The following is a 22,295-nucleotide window of genomic DNA, read 5'->3' as shown; positions in this document are numbered from 1 at the left end:
TTTCTTACAATCTATATTCTCTGTTCTAAAGTCCCTTCCAGTTCTAAGATTCTGTGTCTGACATTTTATGTGCACAGTATAATTAGGTCAGTATTATTTATTTTCCTGGACTAACAATCCTTGTACATTGCCATTTCTGAAGCCAAGTCATTTCTATCATCCCCAAAGGGGGTCCTTGTTAGGTGCTATTTTTATTAACAAACAAATGTTCCAACTTAATTGGCTTCCGGGCTAATGAATTTGGTTTTTCCGTGAAATTAATCAACACTAACTAGGTTTCTAAGTCATTCCTTTGTCCCTTTTTCCTTTGGCCTGGGTTCTCTTTTCTATCTTTGGCACTGCCTGGGTTTTTCCAAGCCAATGTGGATGTGTGGACCAACCCCCAACCAGGCTGCTTCTATTGAATTCCTAGTCAAATTGGGTTTGGATGCTACATATCTCCTTGGCCTGTCAGGTTTCATTGGCTCTGATCCCAGGCCCTCAGTATCAACACAAGCCTATCCAACATGCTGAGCATCTTGTATAGTCAATGATGTTTGGATATCCACAGAAGTACCTTCATGGGCTGAGGCGCTGGCCAAGTGAGATCACTGGGAGAGGATGGTTTTGCCAGTGGTAAAGGCAAGCTTGAAGAATCGGGCTACCGGTGGCAAGCAAGGAAAACAGCACCAGCAGCTGAATTCAGGTCACAGATCATCAAAACTGGAAGGGACCTTAGCAATTATCTACCTCTTATCCTCTTGTTTTGCCAATAAGGAAGTTGAAGAACAGATAAATGACTTGCCTAAAATCATGTAGTAAATTAGAATCATAGCTGAAACTACTCTGAGATGCTATTTTCAATGTCTAGAATCCGAGTTCAGTGGCACAGTGGATAGAGTACTGGACCTGGAGTCAGGAAGTCAGTCATTTTTCAGTTGTGCCCAACCCATTGTGACCCCATCTGGGGTTTTCTTGGCAAAGATGCTGGAATGGTTTGTCCTCCTCCAGCTCATTTTATAGATGAGGAAACTGAGGCAAACAGGGTTCATGACTTGCCCAGAGTCACACAGCTAGTGTCTACAGCCAGATTTGAACTCAGGAAAATGAGTCTTCCTGACCCCAGGTCCAGTGCTCTCTGTTGTGCCACCAAGTTGCCCAAGTCCTTATTTCATGAATTTAAAAACATTATTCTGGGAGGGGATCCTTAAGCTTTACCAGCCTGCCAAAGGGAGTGATGATGCAAGAAAGGTTAAGAACTCCTGATCTGGGAGGTTATCTTTATTTCTTAGAGGCTGGGATTTTTGGAATTTGGCCACCCCAAGGGAGAACATTCTCCGGGACCCCACTAAATCTATAGCTTCTCCAAGTAATAGAGGTCACATCTAGACCTTAAGGGAGAACCGAGATCACAGGCTGCTCTCAATCTACCAGCTTGGATAACCGAGCAGGTTAGATCATTTGAGGAACCAAGTTTTTCAATCATTAGCATGAGAGTGCCTGGACATATATTTCTCCTCTGGGACCAGATCGAACAATGATTCATATGCCTTCGAGGAAGCCTTGGGTTCAGTGGTGTCCTAGAACATATGCTCTTACAAGTCACTTAATATTTTAACATTCCTTTTGAAATAACTTAAAAAAATAAAATGTTCATCTAAGCCTATGTCCCCACAGGCAGCATGAATCACAACTAATTTAATGTGTAGTAGGTACTGGCTATTCCAGACAGGCAAATCATAAGAATCATAACTCTAGATGCGGAAGGGAAGGTTATCTAGTCCAAACTTTTTATTTTATAGATGAGGAAACTGAGTCCCAGGGAGGTCAGATAATTTGTTCAAGGTCATATAGCAAGTAGGCATCAGAGGCGAGATTTGAACACAGACCTCTGCTTCCAGACCTCTGCTGGAAGGGAAGGTTATCTAGTTCAAACTTTTTATTTTATAGGTGAGGAAACTGAGTCTCAGGGAGGTCAGATAATTTGTTCGAGGTCATATAGCAAGTAGGCATCAGAGGCGAGATTTGAACACAGACCCCTGCTTCCAGAACCAATGTTCTTTCTATGATAGCATATTGCCTTCCCCCTTGATTCAGAATTCGGAAATACTTCAGCAGCTTGGAATACAAGGAGCTACTGACTCAAGCCAAGGGCAGTATGGTGGAGCGGTAATAAGAGGCCTGGATTTAAGGTTGGGAGATTTGGGCTTGTATTCTTGCTGTAGCCGGTTGACCTTGGACAAGTCACTAGAGAGTAAACTTTCATAAAGTCAGTTTCCTTAACCGTAAAATGAGGGATTGGACAGATAATTTCAAAGGTCCCTTCAAGCTCTAACCATCCTATGTTTTTCTTTAGAGGATATTTTCATGTTTTAGGTAATGTTTAGGTCCCATGTTGAATGAATGAATGGAAACTTGATTCAGTACTTCCTATGTGCTCAGCTCCATGTGAAATGTGAGGGATACAAGTACAAAAGCCTGGACGTTCCCTGCCCTGAAGGAGTGCATGTGGAAGGACAGGTAACAGAAGAGGAGACACTGGAGTGTTTTAGGCTCCAGCCTCTAACAGGTTCACTCTTGATCTGGGCAGACAGGAAGGCAGGAAGACAGCTTCAGAGGGGTTAAATAAGCTTATTTTATTCTATTTTAGTCCTCTCAAGAGGGCTGCTGATAATGGGAGTGCCAGCTCCTACAGCATTCCCTAATCACAATTCTCACAGGAGTGAGCAAGAGTGGTAGGAGCTACAACTCCTTACTGGTCCCCTAAGTCTCAATGGGGGCTGGTTGAGGCAAACACACAGATTCTCCCCAAGGCTTGATGGGGGCCGATCAAGGCAGGTACATGCATTCCTCTATGCATTACCCAAATCCCAAAATGGGTTCCCCCTAAGCCTTGATGGGGGCTGATCAAGGCAAGCACAAATGCACATCCCTCACGTGCATTCCTATTCCCCACTCACTGACCAGTGTCCACTTGCTTTATAGGGCAACAGACAAAGAAGGCATATTGCTAACAGTAGCCTCACAGGTTAACTTTAGCAATATCATCATGACCTAGGCACAGCACAGGCATACATTATGCCATCCCTATATCAAATTGCACAAGCGTGGTGGAGATGTTTACAAACCATGACCATGAGAAATATTATCTAGCACCTGGAAACTAGAAGTTGGTATGGCCATGGAGCCTGGGAATTAAACCCTAAGAAAGAATAACAAAAATCTGCCTTACATACATGAAAACCCACTTTACTTACAATATATTATGAAATACAACACATATAAGGAAGTAGTGGCCGGGGTGGGGGGGAGGACAACACTTCATTCTGGAAAGTTATGGCAGATGGTAAGTAGGAACACAGAAGAATCAATATGACTCCAGAACTCGAGGAGAGGAGGCAGGGTACTTGTACCATGAACAGGGCCATAGAGAAAAAGGTTGACACATCCCTTCCAGGAACAATGACCAAGTTGGCTCCAGAAGTGGAGGGGAATGGTAGGAGAGGGATAAAGAAGGTTCTTGTGTAATGGCAAGGCAATTGTTGAGGCTATGTAGATGGCCAGGGAGTAGGGAGTGAAATGAAGCATGTCTAGGGTCTTCCAGAAATAATGGGCCAGGTGAGGCAGTCAGTCACCAATCAGGACCAGGGCCCCAGAGTAAAAGTTCTGGAGATAAAGGAATCAAAAACTTCGGGTTATGAACTCTGGTCCAGGTAATAGAATGGTTGGGAAGGCTTTTAAGAAGATGGTGGGGCAGTAGGGGAGGAGGCAGTTATAGAGCCAGTAAAGGAGGTCTGTGGGTGAGATTGGATGAGAAAAATCACATGACATATTCAGTAGCCTTGTTCTGGGAAAAGAAGGGTCTAAGGGAATGTGAACATGCGGTGAGTCTAGATCAAGAACCCAAGTTTCTCAGAAAGGGCAAAATCTAAAGGGATTGAGGCAGGAAGTAGGATTTCTAGGGCTAGAAAAGAGGTTTCCACCCAAGGAGGGAAATATAGAGATCAGAAAGTAGCCTTACGATGATTGGCTGATGAAACCTGCTTCCCAGGGACTTTGGCCTTTTATAACAGGGTGTACAATTCCTTCTCCTAGCCCTTCCCCCTACCGTATTTCATTCCCATGCCCTACCTCTCTGCTATTTTGCTTTGTCACAGGTCTCAGCTCATTGTGACTCAGGCTAATAAGAGTGACCTTGGACAGGTTTCCGTTCAAACTGGTGAAGTCAATTCCTCCTCTATAAAATGAATGGCCTCTGAAGATGGTCCCCAATGTCTCTTCTAACTGTAATGTTGTTTTAAACAATATTGTATTTCAATTTAAAAATGAATATTGAGGTTTGGATTTTAAGTAGGGTTCAGCAATGAGTTCAATTTACTCACTAATTAGCTGTTCAGTTTTAGTCTTCCCTAACCCCTCTTAATTCCAGTGCTTTTCCTCTTTTAATTATTCCCTATTTATCCAGTATAGAGCTTGCTTTGTATATATTTGTTTGCATGTTGCCTCCCCCTTTAGATTATAAACTCCTTTTGGACAGGAGCAGTCTTTTGCTTCTTTTTGTATCCCCAGTGCTTAGCATAATGCCTTACACATAGTAGGCACTTACTCAATGTTGAATTGAACTTAAAGTTCCTAGTCCAAATTAATAAAAACTCCAAATAATAGAATAGTTTTAAAAGAAATTCAACTTTATGCCATTCAAGGATATATTTTTAAAAGCCTCATTTCACAAATCTAGCAATGCTGTACTTTTTCTTTGGCTTTTTAAATTAATATCTTTTTTCTATCTCATGAATTTCTTAGTGTATTTATTCCTTCTCATACCCAGAGAACCATCCCTTTTAACAAAGAAGAAACAAAAAAGGGGAAGAAAAGCAGTTTTTTTTTTAAGAAATTTACTAACATATCAACTAAGCCTGGGAGTATACGCAATGCTCCATACCCATAATCTCCCAACTCTTCAAAGAAAGGAGGGAAGTTCATTCTTATACCTCTTCTTTGGTACCAAGTTTGGTCATTTTAATTGGACAGAATTCAGTTTTAATATCTTTTCTTGTTCCCATTTACATTGTTTTAGTTGTATTTTTTTCTTTTTTGAGGCAATCGGGGGTAAGTGACTTGCTCGGGGTCACACAGCTAGTAAGTGTCTGAGGCCATATTTGAACTCAGGTCTTCTTGAAGCCAGGCTGGGAGTTTTATCCACTGCACCATGTGTGTATATTGTTTTCTTGTTTCACTTTACATCATTCCATATAGTTTCCCATCTGAGAGCACCACTCCTGATGCTCCAGAATACCTCCTGCCTCTGAAGCCCCGACTACACTCCTACTTTTCAGATTTCTTTTGTGTGTTGTCTTCTATTTGCATGTAAGTCCTGTCTTTCTTTTTGGCTTGTGGTTGTATCCCCAGCACTTAGCACAGTGCCTGGAACTTTGGGCTTCATAAATGCTTGCCCACTTGACTTGACTTGATGTCTCATGCTTCAATGTACTTTTCTTCATCTTCTACAGAGTAGTAATACAATTGTTTAACCATTCCCAAGTTTATCCCTTTTTTTAATTAATAAAATTCACTTGTGCCACATCTGAATTAATGCGATCTTACTATTTATTCCTCCTCTGCCTATATAATAATAAAAATAATAGCTTACATCTCAAACAGTGCCTTACAATTTACATAGCGTTTTCCTTACAACAACACTATGGGGTAGTGTTGTGTCCATTTTACAAATGAGGAAGCAGAGGTTCAGAAAAGTTGAATTATTTGTCCAATATTATATGGCTAGTTAAGGTTGGAGTCAGGATTCAAAGTCAGCATTTTTACCTCTCCCAGCAATGTAGAACAGTAAAGTCATCGAATGATACCAATAGAAGGTACTTTAGATCTTAGTCCAATGTCCTGATTTATTTATGGAGAGACCTGAATGTTTGTTTCCAAAAGACACTCTTGGATCTGCCTTTATCTCATTTTCACCCATTTCATTAACTTCTCCTTTCTTTTTCCTGTAGAAATCAAGAGATGACAAGGTTATGAGTTTGGCCATCTGTCTACAATTTGATTCACATGGAAAATATTGCTTAGTAGTTTGAGTCTCAGATTTGCAGACAGTTGGGTTTTTATTTCCAGTTCTGATAGCATGGTGTAGTGGAGAGTATATCAAGAGGACTTGGGTTCTAATTAGGGCTCTGCTAATTATCACCTGTGTGATCATGGGCAAGGCACTTCCTCTTTAACTAACTTTCCTTCTCTGTGAAATGAGTGGAATGAATTAGATGAGCTCTATGGTACCTTTAAGCTTTAGATTCTGTGGACTGGGTAGGGGGAGGGGAGAGAGAGACAGAGAGAAAGAGAGACAGAGAGTGACAGAAAGAGAGACAGAGACAGAGAGACAGACATAGACACAAAGAGACAGAGAGAGGCAGCAGAGATAGAGAGAGAAATAGAGGAAGAGACAGAGACAGGCAGAGACACAGAGAGAGACAGTCACAGAGAGACAGAGTGACAGAGAGAGATAGAGACAGAGACAGTCACAGAGAGATAGAGTGACAGAGATAGAGAGAGATAGAGTCAGAGACACAGAGAGAAACATAGAGAGACAGTCACAGAGAGACAGAGTGACAGAAAAATAGAGAGAGACAGAGACAGACACAAGGAGAGACAGAGACAAAGAAAGACACAGAGAGATGTAGGGGAGAGACACAGAGACAGAGAGATAGACACAGAGAGAGATGCAGAGAGACACAGAGAGAGAGACAGAGACAGAGACACACAGAGAGACAGTCAGAGAGAAAGGCAGAGAGATGGAGAGATAGAGACAGACAGAGATTGTAGTGACAAATGCACTAAAATATACTAAAGCATATCTTAGAAATGCACTAATATATACTAAAGTATATCTTAGAAAAGAAAGAAAGGAACCAACAGACCTTTATTTGGGCTGTGTTCTTAACCAGGCTAATTCTGCTTATTATTCCACAGCAAAACATGTAGAATCAAAAATAGGACTAAGGGAGCCTTAGTGTTTATCAGTTTCCTCTGTGCTGTTCTCAGAGGAGAAATAGTATTTTAAAGAAAAAAAAACAGCCATCTTTAGTCCCTCTGTCCTTAGACTCTGTGCTTCCTGTGCCAGTACTTATATAGCCTTTTGGGTAACTATATTAGCCATGGGAAAGTTATCAGCTCAAAGAGTTTGTTGACTTTCTCTAAAAGAGTTAGTTGGTCAGTATGCATTTATTAAGCACCTACTATGTGCCAGGCACTGTGCTAAGTGGTGGGGACACAAAGAAAGACAGAAAATGGTCTCTGCTCTTAATAAGTTCACAGTCTAAGGGAGGAGACAACGTGTAAACAACTCTATACGGACAAGCCATCCAACAGGATAAATCAGAAGATGTCGTCCCAGAGGGAAGGTGATCGAGGAGGATTGGGAAGGCTTCTTGCAGAGAGTGAGACTAGACGAGACTTGAAGGAAGCCAGGGAAGATGGGAGACAGAAAGATGAGGAGGGAGAAAGTTCCAGGTATGAGGGACAGCAGGTGAAAGTGCCCAGAGGTGAAAGACGGAGTGTCTTATCTCAGGAACTGAAAGGAGGCCACTATCATTGGAGGAGGAGAATGTGGAGGAAAGTGCATGTTAGCAACAAGAACAGAGGTTCCTTCCACTATCACACAAAAGATAAACATAATTGGCAAGACAGAGGGAAGGAGTGGAGATCATGAGGAAATCATACTTATGCTGGCGGCAGGGATGGGGAATGGGGAGGGGTGCCATGGGTGGTTTTGTGCGTTGGGAGTATGAGAGAAATTGATTAAAATGTAATTGTCCCTAGGGGTTCAACCTTCAGCTTGAGAGTGCTGAGTTGGGGAGGTATCCCAGAGAGGCCACTGGATTTATTTTTATGGTTTCCAGGTCAGTAGTCATAATGGCTTCAGGGTTAACTCTGTGAAATTCAGTAGCATTTCCCCATAGTAGAAACATAATTGTCCCTGAGAATGGTATTATTGTTATTGTTTTCTCCTATAAACTCAGTGATTGGAGGAAGATATCATTGTCTCTCTGCACCTGAAGTAAGGACACCTGGGTTCAAATCCATCATTGCTACCTATTAACCAGGAGACCTTGCCTAAGTCTGAGTATTGGTTTTCTTGTCTTTAAAATGTCACTAGTATTATTTACAATGTCCATCTCAGAAGGTTATTATTGTAAGGGAAGCAATCTATAAATGTTAAAGCATAGTAGAAATGTGAGGAGTTATTATTATGCCACAGGATGTAGAGCTGGAAGGGGCTTTGGAGACCCATCTCGTCCCAACCCTTCATTTTTGTTTTTTTTTTGGTTTTTGTTTTTTTTTTTGGTTTTTAGGCAATGGGGTTAAGTGACTTGCCCAGGGTCACACAGCTAGTAAGTGTTATGTGTCTGAGGCCAGATGTGAACTCAGGTCCTCCTGAATCCAGGGCTGGTGCTCTATCCACTGTGCCACCTACTGCCCCCCAACCCTTCATTTTCTAGATAGGGAAACTGAGAGTCAGAAAGGTGAGGTCACTTGTCCCTGGTGACTTTAACAGATCAGTAAATCTGTGATCCCAAACCCTAGGTACTCCCCCCAGTAGTATGGATCCTAATCTATCTACCTTTTCTCATCTTGTGTAATTCTCATCCATATTCTCCCTCAAACCCCTAACGAAGATAATGTCCAGTGATTTGTACTATCAATGGAAGAATACCAATGTTTAAATAAAATGGACTTTTCTGTCAGTTTGGGGTCATTGAAAGCATTGCCCAGTGTCCCAAATGCAATTCAGCCCATTCTCTTCCTCCTATTCCAATCTCAGATTAGTTCCTTTCCCACCTTCATCTCTTGTCCAAGATATAAGTGCTGATGGACCAGTTCAGGGGTGGGGAACCTGTGGCCTGGAGGCTACGTGTGGCCCTTTAGGTCTTCAAGCATGGTCCTTTGACTGGATTCAAACCTCACAGAACAAGTCAAAGGGCTGCACTTGAGGACCTAGAAGGCCACTTGTGACCTCAAGGCCACAGGTTCCCTACCCCTGGACCAATTCAATGGGCTACCCCTGTAATTCCATGTCATAGCCAAGATGAAACATCCAATGTTTTTCCCCAGTGTGGGTTATTAGGTATTTTCTTTCGAGCAGCCAGGCCTTTCATTGAGGAGACTGTAGTATTCTAGGGCAGGACAATATTCTAGGGAAGCACAATTCCATCTGCACATCTGGAGAAACTTGTCAGCTATTGAAAAACCTTTTATTTTAATTCTTGTTCAGGACATACTCCATGATTGTAGTAAACACTGTTGAGGAGAATGCATCTAGTTGGATTTTTTTTTTAATGCCTCCTTTGATGTTCATAATCAGAAGATTGTTGAACAAAAAGTTATTTCTTTGGTTGCATCTTCTAGCAAGGAATAACATAAGATCTTGGCATATGTACTTTAGAATTCATATTAGAGGAGAATCTTTCAGGTTGTGTCTTGTTCTACCAAGACAAATGATATTTTGTAATCAGCAAAAAATAAACACATTAGGATCTCCTATTTTAACTACTTCTCAGTCAACTGTGTTATTATGAAGATGTGGTCTGCTGTAGAAAATCGTTTGTAAAAGGCCACCTCTTCACTTCTTTTGTTTTCATGTGCTTTTGATGCAAGTGTAGATCATTTTTATAAAGATTGTACCAAGTTAAGAAAATACTTGCATGTCACTCATTATATATATTCTTTCAATCACCTTTTATGCTAATAATACCATCTGTGATATTTTGCAATTATTTGGTACTGTCCCTTTTTAGTTATCTTGAAAATCAACTTCTGCATGACTTGAAAGTTGTGTTTTATATATGTGTGTGTATAAACTTCTCGAAAGTTATCAGATATATATATATATATATATATATATATATATATATATATATATATAAAATATAAATTTCTAGAAGTTTCTTCTATGTGTGTATTTCTTCTGATCTGGCTATTATTTTCTCATTTAAAACTTCTTGAGTATCATTTCTACTTCTTCACGTAGCATAGCAGGTAAGTAACTACTGGAGTTAATCACACTCAATTAAAGGTAATTAAGTGCCTGACACTGTGCTAAATGCTAGGGATAAAAAGAAAGGCAAAAGATGGTCTCTTCTCTCAAGAAGTTCACAGTTTAATAGGGGAGACAAAAATGCAAAAAAAAAAATAGTGGCTCTATTAAATGTCAATGAAAAATATAGATTTTTATAGAAATGCTGGTGAATTTATTATTTTAGGGGTTTTTTTGGTCTTTTCAATTTCATCTATCAATGCTCTTAGAATGGTATGACTTAATGGGTCTCATGCCAAGGTTTATGCAGACTCTATTACTTTTTTCTATTTTATGAGACAATGCTGCTCATTATCTTCCAACATTCTTCTCCATACTATTTTTCCAAATACGTTTATATTCTCAAGTTCTGTTTCTCTTACATACTATGTCACTTCATCTAGTTAGGAGATTGAGTTTACTAAGTTGGATGGTTTCTGGTGTACACACACACACACACACACACACACACGCACACAGAGAGACATATATGTGTATATATATATATATATACACATATACCCAGGCATGTATGTATATATGTTATATACACATACACACATACATACATGTATACATGTATATATAAATGTATGTGTGTATGTATATATATATATATATTTATATATAATTATACACTTTGGCCTCCACATTATAGTAATGTTATTTTAAATTTCTGTAGAAAATGTCAATATCAGAATATATCTACTTTTCTCTAGGAGAGGCAGCAGGATGTAGTGGATGGATTGATGGGTTTAGAGTTGGTAAACCCAGGCTAAAATCCCACCCATGACCCTCATTAGCTTAGTGACCTTGGTGAAAGTCACTTAAACTCTTTGAATTTCAATTTACCCATCTGTAAAATGAGGGGTTGGACTCTACAGCCTCTAAGTAGTTCCCTTCCAGCTCTGAATCTGTAATTTTCTTATCATTTCCCATTTCTTTTTCGCCTTAATAGCTTGAGTTTGTTTGAATAGTTCAAGTTGAAGCATGTTGTAATTGTCTTAATTGCCCTTTTTCAACAAATGACATTGTACTGAAGGCCTCAAGTCCCAGAACACTGCAGAATCTCCTAAAAGAGATTCAGAATCAGTTCTAAGAGTTTGATTTTAAATATCCGCATAGGAACCAACCAATGAGTGGAGAATGCCTGTCATCCAGATTCTGAGATGCAGTTAGCTGTATGACCCATAGGACTAATCCCATAGAACACATATTTTGGACAATGAGGTGGGCTCAAAATTTAAGAGAAAGGAAAAAAAAAAGCTGAGTGCTTTTGGAAAGTTGTGTAATGCCTTTTGATGGCCCCATACTTCTTTCTAAAATATAATAGCTAATCAGTGGAATAACAATATTCTCATGGAGATGCTGATGGTGATTCTGAGTCATGGAATAGTATAGCCTCTGAAGAATTAAAATTGGGAGTTGCCCAAAGGACAACGTATATGTAAATGGTTGGCCTGAGTAGGCTCCTGAGAACAAAGAATTACACGGGAGAAATTGTGTCAAGGACATCATTAAAGAGATGTATGGCCAGGAACAAAAGAAAGAGCTGGTCATAGGGTTAGATCAAAGGATAGTTGTTACATGACCCTGGTACATCATTGATGTCCCTTCAAAATGGAGAGATCATAGGATCATTTGTTTGGTGTTGTAAGGGAACTCAGGAGAACTCATTCAACCCTCTCATTTTACATTTGGGTCCAGAGAAATTAAGTCATTTGCTCAAAGTCACACAGGTAAGAAGGGGCATGTCTTCTTATTTTTGAACCCATGTCTTCTTATTCCAGAATTAAGTTTCTTTCCACTATGCCAAGATATCTGATACAGAATAGGAAAGCCCAGGACCCTGAACCAAAGGACCTAGGGAATAGCCATGAATCTAGTCTAGTGCCTCAAACCATTATCCGAGGACTCTTTTCTTAATTTTTTTTTTAAAAAGGACTGTGATAGAGAAGCATACGGCATAGAGGATAGGACCTTAGACTTAGAGACAGAAGGATGTGAATTCAAGTCCTATCTTAAAATTTGCTGGCTTTATGACCTTGGGCAAGTCACTTCATCTCTGTGTTTCCTCATTGAAAAATATGAGTTGAGGGTAGAGAGGATTGTACTTCATGACTTTGAAATTCCCCAGCTCTAAGTCTATGATTCCACGAGTAGTCTACAAACTGTTGGCTTCTTTAATTTCTTAATTCTACACCCTATTTTCCAACATTTTATTTTTTGCTTTTTGGTGAGGCAATCAGGATTCAGTGACTTGCCCAGGGTCACACAGCTAGGAAGTATCAAGTGTCTGAGGCCAGATTTGAACTCCTGACTCCAAGGCCAGAACTCTATCCACTGTGCCACCTGGCTGCCCCCCAACATATTTTTCACTGATCCACCCTTGCACCCACCTTCATTCATTCAACAAATATTTATTAAGTGCTTACAGTATGCAAAGCACTATGCTAGGAACCTTTCATTGAAATTCCTTGACAGAAAGGGCTCTTTTTGGATGTCTATCTGCTTAGCACAATGCTTGGACATGGTAGCCACTTAAATCTTTTTTTTATTCATTCATTGAAACTAAAGCAGGACTGTCTCTTTCCCTCTGTCTCTGTTTCTCTCTGTCTCTGTCTCTATATTTGTCTCTCCATATCTCTGTTTGCCTTTGCCTCTGTATCTCTGTCTCAATGTTTCTGTCTCTGTTTCTCTGTCTCAGTCTCTGTATCTCTCAGTCTCTGTCTCTGTTTCTCTATCTATCTCTGTTTGCCTCTGTCTCTATCCTTGTCTCTCTGTTTCTTTCTTATTCTCCCCTTCCAATTTGCATCTCCAGTGCTTTGAACCACAATATTTGGCACATAGCTAGCGCCTTTAATTTTTTAAATTAATTTATTTTTAGTTTTCAACATTCACTTCTGTAAGCTTTTGAGTTTTAAATTTTCTCCCTCTCCCTTCCTGACCGTGTGCGATCTGATGTAGGCTCTACATATACATTCCTATTAAACATATTTTCACATGAGTCATGCTGTAGAGAACAAATAGGAGGAACCACAAGAAAGAAGAAACAAACAAAACAGAAGAAAAAAAAAGAGCAAATAATATGCTTCAATCTGCATTCAGACTCCTTAGTTTGTTCTCTGGATGTGGATAGCATTTTCCATCATGAGACTTTTGGAGATGTCTTAGATCCTTGCATTGCTGAGAAGAGCTAAGTCTATCAAAGTTAGTCATCACAGAGTGTGGCTGTTACTGTGTACAACATTCTCTTGGTTCTGCTCACTTCACTCAGCATCAGTCCATAAAAGTCTTTCCAGGTTTTTCTAAAGTCTGCTTGCTCATCATTTCTTTTAGCACAATAGTATTCCATTACATTCATATACTACAACTTGTTCAGCCATTCCCCAATTGATGGGCATCCCCTCAATTTCCAATTCTTTACCATTGTTTTTTTCATTCATTTATTGAAGCCACTGAGTATCAGTGGACATATTGACTTGGTTTATAGGACCTTATCAAGCTGTAGAATTTCTCTTACTGTTCATTTCTGCATTGGATGCTAGCACATAAGGTATAGTGATCTCCATCCATAAAAGTCCAATCTCAGTGCCTCATGATGTCATAGAAGTGACCCTGGTTTCTAGAGGAAACAAACCACAAGCATTTGCAGTTTCTAATAAACTGGAACGTCTTGGAGTAGATTGTCCCAAAGATAAAGTATGTCTGCTATCCAAGGACATCAAATGTGGAGAGGTCCCATCACCACAAGATGATGCATTCTTTGGTGGCTGCAGCCAATGAAACAAAACAGCACCAATGACGCTTCAGGGTGGTTCCCTCCGCTTCTGCAGGAGGTTGCAGAGTGACCACCATCATTTGAGAAGTATTCGCAGAACGATTGGAGGGGGTGTTGCATCTTTTTAAGTAGAAAAAGAAGTAACCTTTAGGTATTGAGTAGTACAAGTCATCTAGGCTGGCCATAGATTGCTATGGATCTGAATGTTCCCTCTGAAAGGTGAGTATGTTTTGGAGCAAATCACCGGATAACCAAGCCACCACTGCAGAGATTATTTGGAAACTCAGAGCAGGTTCATTGGTAAATAAAACATGCCACAAGAAAGCTAATTATTTCTGAGTAAACATGGTCTTTTTTCACTATGCCCAGACCACCACATGGTTCTCTCTCCACGTCATTCGAAAGACTACCTTATGTGCTTAGCCCTTCTGTTAGAGAAGCCATAAGTAATGCTTTAAGAAGCAATTCTTTCTCAATTATAATAAAATCTTATTTGTTTCAGGAGACTGCATATTCCAGCAGGAGAAGCCTTTAATAAATTTTTATGATCCAGGACTGACCTGTGTTTTCTCACACAGAGCTTGTTAAACACAAATTCAGTGTTGAAGTTTATGTTGTTTTTCAGGAAGTATATAAGATGTAGTCTCTGCATGTTGTCAGGTTTCAGGTAAGGGAGAGAGGAGGGTGGCCTGGCTTCTGTAGCTTCTGACTTCGTTGTCTGGCAATGCCTCACTTCTCCTGATCCTCACACCTGTGCAATGCCTAACTCTCTTTTCTTGTTGCCATTCTTATGTGGGGATATATCTTTTGCTTTCTTGGGTATTTTCTTTGTATTTCCCCCATAGTGCCGAGCTTGGATCTTAACTAAAGTCTCTAATGACTCCCACACCCACAGCCACTGCCGCCTGCCTGTGCCTAATGGGTGGAGTCCAAACTTTCCTAGTCTGGCATTTAGGACGAGACTGGAATCTGCTATTTCAGCCTTTTCTGATGTAATTGCAACATTGGCATTCTATTCAAAACGGATTACTTCAATGGATCACAAGCTCTCCCATCTGGGAGCCTTTGCATGTAATCTTCCTTATGGTTGAACTAGCCAGGGGTGGGGAGCCTGCAGCCTTGAGGCCACATGTGACCTTCTAGGTCTTTGGCTGCAGCTTTTTGACTGAGTCCAAGTTTTACAGAACATATCCTTTTATTAAGGGGATTTTTCTATGAAGAGGCCACAGGTTCCACACCCCTAGTCGCTAGCCCATTCCCTCTGTCTTTGCTTATGGATATCTCACTTATACTTCAAGGCCCTAGTTAAATGTTGCTTGTTTTATGAAGTCTTCCATAATCCTCTTACTTATAAATACTCTCAATATAATCTTAACTTATTGCTCCTTATGCTACCTGGACACAATGAATTTTAACTTTTCACATTCATCTGTGCTCCTCTCTCCTTCATGCATCATGTCTCTCCCCCCCTCCCCTCACTAGATTATAAGCCTCTTGAGGGGAGAAATTATATTTTATTGATTTTTAAGAAGATCTTTGTATCTTGCCCTGTTCTAGCACAGTGTGTACTTATCCTAGATGCTTAATAATTGCATGTTAACTGAATAAATGAATAGAAGGTGCTCAGATATTTGCTTGTTTCTTTGAGGATTGGGGGCTTTTCTAATGGTACAGGTACAAAACATTTATATTATTTTCCTCGCTTAGCTCTGCAGGAATAACAAGACTATTTCACTCTCCAAAACTAAACAGGTTATAACTAGCATTGGTTCTGAGCACAGATCAAGTAGGTGATAAGATATGATATGATAAATATGATAATATATAATAAAAAGATATATAAGATTTGAACAAAGTCTCCTGTGTTTAAGAATCTCCTTGCAGGCCCTATCATAGTAGATGGAAATCATTTGTTCATCCATAAATTCATTGAGTATTCATTAAATTCCTACCAAGGTACTATGCTGAGCTCACTATTTTGATTTAAAGCATCCAAGGTAGGGGGCAGCTAGGTGGTCAGTGGATAGAGCACTGGCCCTGGAGTCAGAAGGACCTGAGTTCAAATCCGGCCTCAGACCAAACACTTGACACTTACTAGCTGTGTGACCCTGGGCAAGTCACTTGCCTAAAAAAAAAAAGCATCCAAGGTAGCCATTAAAATATAAATGTTTTATCAAATAGGAACATTCATGTCTATTGGTGAAAGCCAATAACACCTTAGCTCCTTCTACGTGAGCATTCCTAGCAGAAAGTAGGGTTTTATATGCTTGGGACACAGGATAGGTAAGTTTTTGTTGTTGTTGTTGTTGTTGTTGTTTGTTTTGTTTTGTTTTTTGGCTAGGCAATGGGGTTAAGTTACTTGCCCAGAGTCACATAGCTAGAGTTTATTATGTGTTTGAGGCCAGATTTGAACTCAGGTCCTCCTGACTCCAGGGCTTTATCCACTGCGCCACCTAGTTGCCCCAATAGGTAAGTTTTGACGATGGGGAAAGGTATCAAAAAATGTGGGGTGATGTTAAGGAGGGTGACTTTAAGTGGATTAGGTACCAAAGACTTGCTCCTCTAGGAAATAACATAAAGGCACTGGATGCTTGAAAGAAAGGAAATAACAGAAAAAAGGAAGTTAGCTCTTGCAGCCAGGTTGTCAGAATCAACCAGGCAGGGTTAACTGCCAAGCTCGGCAGAGAACGTGGAGCTGTACGTTGCCCAGATGTAGAGATAGCATGGAGCAGAGCTTTGCCAGGTAGTAGAGTCAGAAAATTGTCAGTTTCAGGAGTTAAGATTTGCAACCTGGGCCATATGTACTGGAGCTTGGCATTTCTCTCTGGGTGACCCATTAACACCTCAGACACAACAAATACAAAACAGAATGCACCCTCTCCTCTTAACCTTCAACCTTCTTTGTTTCTGTATGAAGCCATTACCACCTTCCCAAATACCAAGGTTCATAATAATGGAGTCATCTCTCTTTAATGCCTCCCTTTCCCTCACACACCGTCTCCAGTGAGTTGCCAAGTCTTGCCCCTTCTAGCTCCAAACGTCTCTTGTATCCCTTCTCTGCTCTTCTCCTGGTCGAAGGACTCGCTGGTCGGTATTAATGCAGGGTAACATCCCTGCAGGGGAGCCTTCAGGGTGAAAGAGACAGACGTGATGGTGGCTAGAGCTGGCCTGGGCTACTATCTGTGACATCATTCGATTTACAACAGTCTGGTGCTCCTGGGGAGTCATAATGTCTATAGGTAATTTTACCAGGACCTTGTTTCAGCGCTGAGATGAAGACTTCAGTCTGAGAGCAAAGTTCCAGATCATACAATAAGAGACTCGAAGACGGGAGGGGGATTGTAGCCTATCAAGTCCGAATCCTCTCATTTTACAGATGGGGAAACTAAGGTGCAGAGAATTTCAATGACTTGCCTGTGCTACACATCTGTCTGAGATGGAATCGGAACCCTGGTCTTCCTGACTCCAGGTACTGTGTCCAATTCATTACACTATGTTCCCTTTTCAGAGTTTCCCAGGCTGAATTCTTCATGGTCCCACAGCCAGGACATGTCAGAGGTTGAGGCTGGCTCTCTATCCACTACTCTAGAGATCCTGGGCAGTGGTATTCCTGGGCCCCTTGGGCCAGTCTCCTGCTGTCCTGTTTGCCGGTGCAGCTGTGACCAAGAGAATCATTGCTGTTTCTATAGTATTTTCTAAACTAGTCATGCCTTAACCTCCCTTTCACAAGGAAATGGGAAGTCTGTAATAGATCGCAGCTTCTGGGTGACAGTCATCCTTGATTTATTCTGTGGCCCGGGCAATAAGAGACAGCTAGACTTGGGCCTAAGGGGTTCCAGCCTTTGAGAAGGGCTGGGTTGGAACTCGAATGGAATGTATGCTGGTTGCTACCTATGACTGATGCTTCTGCTTTTAATACCTTAAATCCAATTAAACCGTTTAAATGCCAGGGTGGTGGTGGAGGGGCATTTGATTGATAGCTAGAAAGAGAAGAAAAGAGTGGTTAGTAAGTGGACAAAGCCAAGAGATTTGATTAGAAAGGCATAGTACAATGGAAGGAGAACTGGTTTTGGAGTTAGAGATCCTAGGATCCCATCTGGCTTCTGACATTATTGGTGGGGCACTGTGGGCCTGTCCTGGGTGATCTCTAGTGTCCCTTCCAAGCTCTAGAGCTATGATTGTGTGTTTGGTGTTTGCACCCACACACACACACACACACCCTATTTATACTGTGTGACCCTGAACAAATCACTTAATCTCTCGGTGTTTAGTTTCCTCATCTATAAAATAAAGGGGCTGGACTTAATGGCCTCCAAAGTCCCTTTCAAAGTCTTGTGATCCTATGACCTCATTTATAGCCAAATGTGGATAGTACAGTCATTGGATGATTGACAAGCAACAGCCATTAGGGTCCTGAGGCAAACAGGCAGCATCACTAATACCCATAGTGCTCTCTGGTTTATAATGATCTCTCCCTCCGTTATTCTTTAGAACAAAAGAAAACAAAACAAAACAAAATTGACTAGTGTCTGTTCCCCAAATTCAGCATGTTATATTCCTTCTCCTTGTCTTTGCATAGGCCATCACCCATGCTTAGGAATACATTCATTCTTCTCTTCTTCTGCCTCTTAGGACATGCATCCCCCCCTTTTTTTTAAGGCAATTGCAGTTAAGTGACTTGCCCAGGGTCACACAGCTAGTAAGTGTCAAGTGTTTGGTCTGAGGCCAGATTTGAACTCAAGTCCTCCTGACTTCAGGGCCGGTGCTCTATCCACTGCGACACCTAGATGCCCCACATGCATCCCTTTTCAATATTCAACTCAAGGGGTCTCCTCCTCTGTTAATGGTTCCCTGGTCCTTTCAGCTAATGCTAATGCTGTCTCCTTCCCAAAGTACCTTGAGTTTCCTTGTATGTATCTTTTTTCAGCTCCCAGTAGAATACAAGCTATTTCAGAGCAAGATCTGAATAATTTTGTCTTTGGACCCCCAGCCCTTAACCCAGGTCTTACATATAGCTGGAGTTTAAATAAATGCTTACTGCATTTTGTTGTTGGTCGACATTAGCTATTTAAAGAAATTAATTCAGGATGTTGACTGGGAGGTCAAATGCTGAAGCTGGAGCTTAAATTTTTCGATCACATGATGAGAAGACAGGACCCTGACACTGGGAAAGATTGAAGGCAAAAGGAAAAAGGAGATAGCAGAGATGGACAGATAGTGTCATGGAAGCAAGAATGTGAGCTCAGACAGACTTTGGGAGATGGTGGAGGGTAGAAGGGTCTGGTGTGCTATGGTCCATGAGATCACAAAGAGTTGGAAAGGACTGAGCAATAATGACAGTAAAAACCACTGCTGTCTTAAAAGTAGTCAGGACAAAGCCACAGCTTTCAGGAACATGGAGGGAAAATGCCAGCAGGACACTGTAACAGACAGGCAAGTTTGTGGTTCTCAGTGTACCCACCAGAAGGTGCCCTGGTAGGAAATGTGTGTGTGCCAGCCATGCTCCTCTACTCTCCTAAAGGCGGATGGAGAAGCACTAAGTGATTTTGCCTATTTGTAGGCTATGCTGCCATTTTGTGTATTGAAAATGTTTTAAATATGAAAAAAGACAGGGAGAGCATCAAGACAATGTGGGTAAAGAAAAGGACTGCAAAAGCTGATTCGTAAATGCAAATTCACACAATGCAGCTGGGACAGCAGATATCCTCAGAGGATTACAATGTGTTGCTCAACATGGGCTATCTTCACCTCTCGCTTGGAATGCTGCAATAACCTGACAAACCGAGGCCTGCTGATTGCACCTTTGTGACATCTCTCCAATATGCCCCCTTCTCTCCTCTGACACTGACACCCCTCTAGTGCAGGGCCTCATCATCTCATGACTAGACTATTGCAATAGCAGCTGGTGAGTCTGCCTGCCTCAAGTCTCTCCCTATTTCAATCCATTCTCCATTCAGTCACTAAATGGATTTTCCTAAAATGCAGGTCCAATCATGTTACCTTCCAACTCAATAGACTCTTGGCTTCCTATTACCTCCCAAAGCAAATACAAAATTCTCTGTTTGGCATTCAAAGCCCTTCATAACCTAGCTCCCTCCTACCTTTCCCGTCTTCTTACATCTCATTCCCCAGCACATACTCTTTGATCCAGTAACACTGGCCTTCGGGCCATTTCAAGAACAAGATGCTCCATCTCTCAGCTCCAGGAATTTTCTCTGGCTGTCTCCCATATTTAAAATGCTCTTCCTCTTCCTAATGTAGAAAGGCAGCACATACCTTGGGCACCCCTACCCTCCTCCCCACCAAGGGCATAGTGTGGGAAACTCCCACTGCCTCAGCCACCCACCAAGTCTGAAGAGCAACTACCTTAGGTGACCAGGAAACATGCCAACATGGCCAGAGTCTAACAGGAAGCTTCCTCAAGGGAAGCACAATATAAGCCTCTGGGCCAGTTGGATCCTGAGGACAGCTTTACAGGCCTTCAGGGGAAAATTAGCCTGACCTATGTTGGGCTGAAAGTGGAGAATTCTAGTAGATGGTGGTCCTACCACATTGGGATCATAAAGACAAAAAGCAAAATAATCCCTTTCCTCAAGGATTTTACATTTTAATGAAAAGTAAATACCAAACATATGCAGAGAATAAACAAAGTCATTTTCAGGGGGAAGGGGTTGAGAAAGCGCTGACAATTGGGATTCAGTCTGTCAATAAATATTTATTAAGCGCCTATTATGGGCTAGGCACTGTGCTAAAGGAGTTAGTACACACACACACACACAGCCCAATGTGTGATCCAGGGTGAGTTATTTAACTTCTCAGGGCTCTAGGCAACTCTCTAAGAATGTATGTAGGTTGGAGAGAACATCCTAACCTACATTGCTTGGCAGAGGGAGCATACCCTGCACCACTGAAATCACAGGTTCAGTGCCTATCCCTCTCCTAACCAGGTTTAAATGGGTGACGCTATAAAATGCAAATCAGAATTTGCCTCTGGCTCCCTTGTTTGTTTGTTTAATATAGTTTGTTAGAAGTGTTCTTTCAAAGACAAAGTAAAACAATGGAAGTATATTTTTTACTACTTTAACCAATACCCATTGTCTGAACTGAACATTTGTAAATCATGGGGAATACTGGGAAATCATTCCTAACAAAGGCTTAGTTTGACCAGGGGATAATGGAAGGATTAAGCGAACTGCATTTCTTAACATGAGCAATACGGCTAACAAGCAAAAACAAAATTTTCTGAAGGTGTGAAGACTCAGCAGAAACCTGTTTAGCCAATAGGAAGAAAGGTTAAAAATGAGTCTATAAGGCAAACCAGAGTGCAAGGCCCGAGAAACAGACAGAAAGAAGGTGCCTAATGTCAGCCAGGATGACGATTTTTGCTGATAGACTGTTTTAAGGGTTTTCCTGATATGGGTGTCTTAATCCAATAAGCCATATTATTGACTCCAAAGATGTACAAAGTGCAAAGAAGGCAAGAAAAATACTGAATTCTACTTTGCAACTTCTTGCAAAGATCTTCCATCAGAAGTCTCCCCTTTTCTTGCCAAGAATGCTCATGTTCTGAACCATCCCTTACTTTGGCAGACTTCTTATTCTTTTCCACCCTCCTTCCCCTTGTCTCCTCCTCCCCCCAAACTTCCAACCGAGGTTGGAAAACCTGCCAACACCTTCCCATCTGACTTCTCCTTCTCCCTCCATTACCACCCACCTCTCTCCTTTCAATTCCTAGTTCAACAAGTTTTGAGTTCTGGACAAAAACGGAATTTTTTTTTCTAACTTTGAAGAAAACACGCTCTTGTTTCTCTGATGGCATCTCCAGTGTCAGATGAAATAGACTGGCTTTTGTTACTTTGTCCACTATAAAAGATTACATGTGGTCCCCTCATCTGGGGGTGGTGTCAGAAGGTGATGTCACATTAGTTGACACAGTATAAGGCATGCATTGTCTGGACTGTGGCTTTTAGAGTAAGTAATAGGACTCTTCAAGGGGCAGGGCAGATTACGTGGGACTATAAAACTCTTGGGATTCTGGATCCACTGAGTCTGACTTAACTTGGCAAAACTGTGATGACTACCCAGAAACTTCTCATGCAGATTCCCTGCCCTTTTTTAGATCCAATTCCCAGATTTTAAAGACAGCCACAAACATTTGTAATCCAGGACAATTTCTCTCCTGGGTGGTATATTTTGCACAGGTACCTGAACATAAACACACATGCATACGTGTGCATATTATACACAGCCTTAGACTCTGGCTTGTCTGAGTTTTATGTCAGCTTCTAAAATTGGAGGTACCCAAAAATGGAATGGGCTGTCCTGTGAAGAAGGTGTTTCCCTTCACTGGAGGTCTGTAAGAAATGACACGATATAGGTATATTGTAGTTTTTTTCCCCTTCAAGTATAAGACTAGGTAGCTGCTGAGGCCTCTTCCAGTTCTGAAATGCTGTG

General features: G+C 41.2%; 1 protein-coding gene across 1 annotated transcript in view; it reads left to right on the top strand.

Annotated features, from left to right (window-relative positions):
• The window catches only part of CPEB2 (cytoplasmic polyadenylation element binding protein 2), a 110,636-nt gene extending 93,332 nt beyond the window's left edge, over positions 1 to 17,304 (top strand). The window contains exon 12 of the mRNA XM_078148711.1: positions 17,218 to 17,304. Within this exon, the coding sequence (XP_078004837.1) occupies positions 17,218 to 17,250 (33 nt within the window). The 3' untranslated portion in view covers positions 17,251 to 17,304. The remainder of the gene's footprint in view (positions 1 to 17,217) is intronic.
• Positions 17,305 to 22,295: the final 4,991 nt, after the last annotated feature.

Source organism: Phascolarctos cinereus, unplaced genomic scaffold (genome assembly GCF_003287225.1).
Source record: "Phascolarctos cinereus isolate Bilbo 61053 unplaced genomic scaffold, phaCin_HiC Scaffold_9;HRSCAF=440, whole genome shotgun sequence".
Lineage (NCBI taxonomy): Eukaryota > Metazoa > Chordata > Mammalia > Diprotodontia > Phascolarctidae > Phascolarctos > Phascolarctos cinereus.
This window is presented reverse-complemented; position numbering and strand designations above follow the sequence as displayed.